Genomic DNA, 8,966 nt, shown 5'->3' with positions numbered 1-8,966 from the left:
TATTCTGATCTCAATACAAAAAATAAAAAATAAATGTATTAATATTTAGGAAATTCTAACCTATATTTTTTACTATTATTTTTTTTTTTTATGTGCCTTTTATTAACCTATATTTATTGGACGATAGAGATTCCTCATATTTAAAACTATCAAATGATCCCAGTAGTAATGAAATTTTAACATATTTATTTTTTAAGCCTGTTGTGACTTGATATAATCTCTACCAGAACCGGATAACGTAACAACTGATAACATTATTTTTATTTTACAGAAGTGGCATAGACAGAATGGAAAGAGGTTCAAGACTATGTCAATATGTAAATAAAATACTTTTTTTTCCACTTTCGTATTTATTTATCAAATCGGTCTGGTGGGTCCTACATGGTCGTTATAGTATAGCATTTCCTAGTCAATTGAAATCATTTCCAAGTCATATTTAACCTTTTCCATTTCAAATGTAAACCTTTCCAAATCAATTGAAATTTTTTCTATTTCAAATGAAACTTTTTCCATTCCAGTTGTAACCAAACTGGACTTGAATTAGTTCATAAAAATGATATTTTATTTTTCAAACGTTGTAAGTTACTGCTGGTACCGGGAAATGGAATTTTGTAAACCAATTTTTGATGAAATCATCTGTCAATTCTAATTGTAGTTCGCGATTCTTAGGATCTGGTTATGGAATGATTTTTGTTTTCTTTTTTTGTAAAAGATGTTCTTTCCGAGACGTCAAACAGTAATGGCCCTAGTATTATTTGTAAAATAAGAAAATGTTTAAATATTTTGTCTAGTAATCTGGATTGGACTGTCTGGATGGTTTAAATTAAATAGCTAGTACTACATAATTATAAACAGCATAATAAATTTTCGGAGATAACGAATCAATGTCAAAGATGACAGAGAAGCAAATGATTTACTTTTATTTATAATATTACTTATTATCTTATATTTACGTATAGTCTCAAGCCCAAAGGGAAGGTAGTCCGAAAAGAATTATTTAGAAATCGAAACATTTCACATTAGTTTCATCATTTTCTTGGGATTCTTCGAGGATTTTAAGGGGGGGGGGAAGGTTCTGAAGAACTTCTATATTCCTCAAATGAATTTTTGTTTTTGGGTGTTTATGAAGTGTTTGGGTCTAACTCAGAGCCGATGGGTAAATTGGTTATATAATTTACGAGAAAAAACACAACAGTGTAACTTTAAGATGTTAAAGTAAGACTTTAGAGACTTTATAGGGAATTATAAAGCAAAATGAATAAGGCCCATGTTAGAGAATATCACACAATGTGGTAGAGATGATACTATAGTAAAGTATCATATCAACGTGTTCAAAAAGCATTACGCATTTCACTTTAACAAAACGTTTTTTTTTTCTCTTTGTACAAAGGGTTTCCCGTTTCTGGGTGAAATCAAAGTCATTCAGTGGAAAAGTGTCCTCCAACACTCACGCAAACTTTCACTAAATATTCTTTATTCAAAATAATTCCCTCTGTTTAATGTAATGTATGTTATTTCAATATTTTAAATATATAACTGACAAATTTTTACCAATTAATCTCAAACTTTATGATATTAATCTTATAATCAGGCAAGACTTTTTTCTATTTCAGTTGTCTGTTTCTGTTTCAAAAGCTCAGTATTTATACTTAGCACATTTACACCGAATTCTGAAAAAAATTAAATAACATTCAAATTCACAAAATATGAGTTAAACCTCTTTTTCCTGGAGTATCACTCGCTATCCTGCAAAAAAGTATTATTTTTTTTATAACAATCGAGATTCAGAATCTTCAAACCCAGGAGTTTTCAATCTTTTTCGGTTTCCGACTCCCTAAATAATCGGATTTTTTTCCGTGGCATCCCTAATACATTTGATTTTTTTCTAAATTTTTGACTTTATTGAAAAATTGGAAAACCTTCTTTTTTAAAAGCGATTATCCGGTTAACAGCGAAAAATTAAATTTACGTATTTCCTCCACTCCTGCCTGGTAGATATGGGTCTTAAGATTCAGAATCAGTTACCATCTGCATTTTTCATGAATTCCGTCGACTTTCGTGTTTAATTCGTGGATTATTAAGTTTTTATTACATCTGTGTGAAGAAGATGGTCGGGGAAGGAGGGGGGGGGTTTGCGGTCAGCAAATAAATAAAACTATTTATTTGTGCCGACGTTTCGACCTGAATTCTTCATTAGGGCTAAAAAACAAAAAAGAGATAATAACCATCACTCAGAGAAACAAAAAAAATAGTCAGAAAATTGTAGAAATATATAATTGGGTTTAATAAGTGTTCATGAAGACGAGAAAATGGAAATGTCTTGTACACGAATAGTGACCATAGAAAAAAAACGTAATGAACAAAGAAAAAGGTGGAGGGTGAGTAATATAGTAAGCCGTTGTGAAAAAAAAAAAGGCTAGTTTTGTTTGTCAGTTTTGTGATTAAGAGCGGAAGAATCTAATTGTATATAAATTCTTTGGGATAGGAGTCGTTTGTCATGGTTAGATACTGTGGCTAGAATGGAAGTATTGTCGAAATAAAATATGATTTAATCATAAGGAATGTTTGGGCAGTTTGGAAGCAATAAAGTTGGAATATTTGTGTTGGGTTATGCGGTCTTTAAGTAGATTTTTAGTTTCGCCAATGTAAGATGAGTTGTAATTAGGAGTGTAACAAAGGATACGCTATACAGCACAAGAACGGTTGGCGATGGAGGAAGGTAAGTGTTTATCATAAAGAAAGGGGATGTAAGGTAGTGAGTGATGTGCATAAGGGGATGGAAAGAGATTGTGGAGAATTCGGTGAAGAGGGGGTACGATTTTTTTACATTTTTATTTATTTTATTACATCCACTTATCTTGGCCGAAATGTCGGCATTTCTAATAAAAATAATATAAAGATGACTGCCTCCTGATTATTTTAACATTTATTTCTTTAGGATAGAGGTTTTAATTTTATGGAAGCCACGAGAGGTATTCTTTCAAAAGAAAAAAGAGAAGTAATTATACCTAACGTGTTTGAAATGGATTAAGTCCGTGTTGTATTGTTGTCTTGGATATTAGATAAAAATCTGAAAATGACGAATATTCCCAAAACTGTGTGACATGCTTAAATTACTATACTTAATAAGTGATGATATGAAGTAGAAATGGTTTTTCGTGTTTTCACGCCAAACAATCAGCGTATGGAATAACTGATATTCAAAACATGCCGGAGGTAATAAATGAACCCTCTGTTAACTGGCTAAGGTTGAAGATAATATACAACAGCCTCAAACAGTCTCTTATCTCGTAAATGTGTTAGTTCCCTATTCATATATTCTATGTTTTTGTCAGTAAAATCGTCAATAAAGAAAAATTTATGCCTTAAGATAAGCCCATGGCCGACATAGACCTGATTTTCATAAAGATCGCCTGTCTCATCGCTTAGATTTCCATAGAAAGCAGTAAGAATGCAAATAAGGATTGTTAATTAGGTAAACTAGTTTTTATTATAAAGTAGCTCATGACAAGTGTCTGCTTTAATGTGCTGTTTTCGAATATGAAAACACCAAAATATATAAATTAGTCACCACTGATGCTAAGATTTATTTAATTCTTCCTTACTTGCGACGCCCCCGAAATCCCATTATCAGTCCCTAGTTTAGGCTATCTTTAAAATATTTACTGATAACGAGTAAAGAAATATTTTAAAAAAAATTTAGTTAAATTGAACTGCTTTGAAAAAGTGGCCAAAATTAGGAGTCGGCGAGGAGATATTTAAAAATATATATATATATATAAATGTATAAATATATAGTGTATATAAATATGCTATTTCATATAAAAATCCAATAAATTTGAACATTACTGCTGTAAAAAAAACATTTATTTTTTCCGAAATTTATCATGTAGCGTGATATTAACTAATAATAGTTGGTATAACCCTTTTCAAAATGAGTAAGACAATTCTTTTGGTTTACTGACTCCATGATTAGCTTTAGTGTAATTATATAACGTTTATGAAAGAAACGGATTGTCAAAAAAACAAAAGAAAAAATAATCGTATCAGTTTTCGATACTAATAAAAATTAACAAGTAAGATTAATTTATTTTCCATTTATCATAAATTAGCTACATAAATAACAGTAGTTCGCGTGAAAGAGGAAGTAGGCTATAGGAGCGTGACATAAGCATAGGAGCATGGACTCAGGCTGTGATGGCTGAAACACTACTCATCCGATAAGCCCATTATGATAATAAATATTTATATATTGCACTTTAGTCAATATTGTGTTATAAAGATTATCAAAAGGTTCATTAAATAAATAAATAAAGTATTAAATCGTATTTGTCATTGTTATGTATAAAGCAACAACAAATATGATCTGTCAGATTTGGCTACAACCCATGAATGGTCAGGGGTTCAGTACTTTGTAAAGAAGTACTGTTACTAAACCAACGGTTGTGCAAGGAGGTGATTTGGTTCGAATCATGCACGACAGCCAGATTTTTACCCAATTAAGGGTACCCAATTTAAGAGCCTGGGTGGACCCCAGGAGGGCTCTAGAACCCACAGGAGTTGACTCACAGCGACAGTGTAACAGAAAATAATTTTTTGTCCAGCCAGATTCGAACTCGGGTCCTTAGAATTAGTAGCCACACGCAGTATCCCGTGGCTACCGCACTCCTAATGCTTATGACTAAACACAAGCATAAGATCCAAGGATTGGAAATGAGGTACTTACATTTGTCAAAATGCCATTTAATTTAGTTATCCCTCCAAAAAATAAAGAATAATAAAATATCTAAGTTTAAATGAAATAAACCGTATCCAATCTAAGTCTGAAAACACACTTTATTTCTTTAAAATCCAACATTTCAACCAATTCAGCCATCCTCAAGGACAATCTTAAATACAAATTTACACTTATATCAATAATTTAAAATATTTTTGCAGGTTATTCTACCAGGCCAACAATTTCGGTCAAAATTACCCTATTTTGTCACTCTCCACATTAAATATTAAAACTTTTAATTACAAATCAATTTAACACTAAATAGTAAGTATTCTTTGTTATTCAAAAAATTAATATTATCAGAAAATAAGAAAGTGATTGTAGTATTCTTATTTTGTGATAATATTAATTTTTTGAATAACAAAGAATACTTACTATTTAGTGTTAAATTGATTTGTTATTAAAAGTTTCAATATTTAATGTTAAGAGTGACAAAATTGAGCAATAGCCTGCAAAAAGTGTTTAAATTATTGATATGTATTTATATTTATATTATATTATATTAGATTTATATATGTATAAATTTGTATTTAAGATTGTCCTCAATGATGGCTGAATTGTTTGAATTTTAAAGAAATAAAGTGTTTTGAGACTTAAATTTACTTTATTTAAACAATAATAACCAGTCTCAAGAAAGTAGAAAGATTATAATGTAAGTATAAAATGTCTAAGATTGGGTCTAGACAAATAAGACAGTTCTACAATTTGGAGACAGTTCTTAGGACAATGTTGAAGTAAATTAAGCATTTTTACATATGTTTTTTGTTACTTTCGTTATTGTTCAGCTCAATGGAAAAGTTTTACAAATAAAAATTATTATTAAAAAAATTGCAAATTTGTAAGATATCTTACAATAAATACATCTAAGTAATAATATTTAATTTGTTTTTTAAATGAATAATAATAATATATATACAAACAATGCTGGAAACAGAGCTTTATTAAATGATTTGCCACAATTTTTGTGTTGGTAAACCATTATATTTTATATATATATGGAGTAGAGCTAATACTTTAATGTATAGATCATTTAAAATAAATTTCTATACATATAATAACCGTACAGTAATTCTGTGTCTCTTATTTTTTCAGATTGCTGTTGGTATTTGCCTAATATTTAAAGGAAGATTTGATCTGAAAGGAGATGAAAAAAGGATACAAGCTAATGCTATAAATAATTATGTCATTGTTGGAGTTTTCTTGGTCACTGTTATCAATGTGTTCATTGCAGCCTTCAGTATAGGACCAGAAGCAGCTCCACCCAACACTACCACATTGTAGCCCTGTTCCTTGTCTATCGGCAGATCTACATTTTATACACCTATATTTATCTTGATCTTTAAAAGTGCTGTGATAAAGAGTGTGATTTTCTATAGTTGCTAAGAACAGATATTAAAAGCACTCATAGAAAATAATAATTTTTTTGGTGCTTTTAATTTAAGTTTCAATGCAACAATAACTTGTGAGGAAATGAAGTGGGATGGCAGTGTTTTATTAAAAGAACAATAGCTGGACTTCTAGAAGAGCTTTTCAATTAGAGGATATTTTTAGTATATAAATTTAAATAAATAAAAAACCAACCATGATCTGTAACTAGGTTATTGCAATGGTCAATTTCTCAGATGTTGAAGGTATCAATTTCTAACCAGTAAAAACTATAAGTAAAATACCTACCTCTGATACCATGATGGCAGAGAGTGTTAAGGTCTTACCTTAGCAACCTTAAGTCAGAAGCAGCACCAGTTCGAATTCAGCCTGGGTGGGCTGAAATATATTTCATAACGGATTCTTGAAACGAATCTTGACTTGGTTGGTAACTTGTAGGAAAACCTCTCCATATGCAAGAAATGGCCAAGTAGGGAAAAAATAAATAAAATGTTTAGTTTAGGTCTACAAAAATGTTTTTAATGATATAAAAAAAAACCAAAGAGAAATAATAAATAAGGAAACTAAAGTGCTGAATAAATTTGTATTTAAAAAAATAAAATATACACTTAAATATCCGTGAAGTGAAGAATTTTTTATTTGTATAATTTGTAAATAGTAATATTGGTACCTATTGGCCTGAATTTATTTCTAACAAAGAACTGATGCAGATGATTTACTTTATGCCAATAGAAGCACTGATGAAAAAAAGAAAGAGGAAATGGATTGGCCACAGCTTTAGGAAGCAAAACAATTCCATAGAGAATCCCCATTCCAATGCCCTTGATCGGTATCCACTGAGTACTTAGGATGAATAAGAAACAGACGGAAGAGCAAGGTGATGGGAGAGATTTATGAGGTATGAAGACATTGGAGTGAAGTTAAGAAATTAGCATCGCATAGAGATCAATGGCAACAATTCACCCCTTTGCTCCAATGGGAGTTAGAGGATTTATATGTATACATGTTAGTGATATCCATTGATAAAAAGAAAGTATTTTACATCATGTAAAAGATTGGTCTAATTTTAAAATAAATTATTTTTTTTTTAATTAAAAAGTTTCATTTTGATTACTGTTTTATATTTTACATGGAATCATTTAAATAATGATTGCACATTGAAATCATTTTCAATGATATTTAATTTATCTTATATTATAAATCACTTCAATTTCATATCACTGTAATTATAATTAAAGTAAGTTAAGTACACCAAATATTAAAATGTATACATGTACATTATGTAATTCATTATAGTTATATTTATTTATTTATGGTATTTTTTAATTGTCTTCTTTTGAAAATTGTATACAATTTTAAGCTGAAATTACTGTCACATTTGTTTCAGAAAACAATGGTAATATATTACATGCAGTATAATAGTACATATATACATATGCATTTACAATTATATTATCTATTTAGTTATCTATAAATAAATTCATAAAAGGAATCAATCATGAGCTACAGATAATTCAATTACTTTGTGTTTGTGTTTGAAATTTAATAAATCTATTGCAATGCTGATGATACAGTAACAGAAAAATTGAATATACCAATGATATAGAATGTAAAATTCAGTTTATATTTAAATAAATTATAATTTTTTAAATAAATTATTCTTTATTCATTCACCATGTACCTGTACACGAAATTGATATTTTGTATACAGATAAATAATAGAAACAATAAGGGATGAAATATAAAAAAAAAAAAAAAAAATCTAAGATTCATGAGAGTAAAGATGAAAAGATTCTGTGAAAATATTTTAAAAAGAAATATTTTTATTTATTTCAGTGTGATTTCTGTAAATAATAATTTTTTTTTTTAATTTCTAGTATAGGTGCTATTTCTATAAATTCACATTGACATATTTCTATTTCTTACAGTCAGAATCTAGAAATAAAAACTTATAGAACATAGGATGTGCGTTTTATTATATTTTTTTACAAGGCTTGATGGAAATCGTCAGAAGACACAGCCCGTACCTATCAGTTTGAGATTTTTACCCTATGAGATTTTTACCCACTAAAAACACATCCCTACACCTGTTCTTTTCTTTCACAGGCCACCATTAGGCACTACTTCATGGAAGGAAATGGCTGAGCACTGCCTTATGCTTATCCTCTCTACAAGGGACATTCATATGTCGTCAGAAATATGTCGATTCTTCTTCTTTCAATAATTGGAAGAGGTGACCTCTTCTAGCCTTTCTTCCAACCTCTTAACGGTAACTGGCAAATTTCTTCACTGCAGATTTGGCACTGATATAGTTCGTGTGAACATTAAACCAGAGATGTGCATCAATCATGACTCCTATTTTAAATTTTTATTTTGTTATTTTAAATACAGCTGAGAACGAATCTCGGGCCTACCAACTGTGATAATGACAGTCTCGGTTTGCTTCCTACTAGTGACAAGGAGAGTGTTGGTCTTGTGATCAGCAAGTTGCAGGCCTACCAAAGAAAGCCAACCTCGTATTGCAGCAATATCTTGATTGGCAGTGAGGGTTACTTCTTCTAAGTACTTTGTCGCCACCACCACTGCAACATCATTTGTGAATCCCACAACTGTAGCTCTCTCTGGCATAGTCAACCTAAAAATTCTGTCGTACATGACGTTCCACAGAAGAGACCCTAGTATGAAGCCCTGTGGGACACCACCAGTCACCTTGTATCACCTTTGGCCATTGTCTGAAAGATAAAACAGAACTCTATCCTAAAAGTAGTTTCTCACTCTCATAAGATAGGCTGGTACTGCCATA

The 8,966-nt window shown here is 30.2% G+C and overlaps 1 protein-coding gene across 3 annotated transcripts in view; it reads left to right on the top strand.

Moving 5' to 3' along the window:
• LOC106691109 (ninjurin-A) overlaps positions 1 to 7,818 on the top strand; it is a 46,710-nt gene extending 38,892 nt beyond the window's left edge. For all 3 annotated transcript variants that reach the window (XM_014436774.3, XM_014436773.3, XM_014436772.3), the window contains exon 3: positions 5,870 to 7,818. In XM_014436774.3, the coding sequence (XP_014292260.1) occupies positions 5,870 to 6,058 (189 nt within the window). In that variant the 3' untranslated portion in view covers positions 6,059 to 7,818. The remainder of the gene's footprint in view (positions 1 to 5,869) is intronic.
• The last annotated feature ends 1,148 nt before the right edge of the window (positions 7,819 to 8,966 follow it).

This window comes from Halyomorpha halys, unplaced genomic scaffold (assembly GCF_000696795.3).
Source record: "Halyomorpha halys isolate HHAL.00 unplaced genomic scaffold, Hhal_1.1 Scaffold2082.1, whole genome shotgun sequence".
Classification (NCBI taxonomy): domain Eukaryota; kingdom Metazoa; phylum Arthropoda; class Insecta; order Hemiptera; family Pentatomidae; genus Halyomorpha; species Halyomorpha halys.
This window is presented reverse-complemented; position numbering and strand designations above follow the sequence as displayed.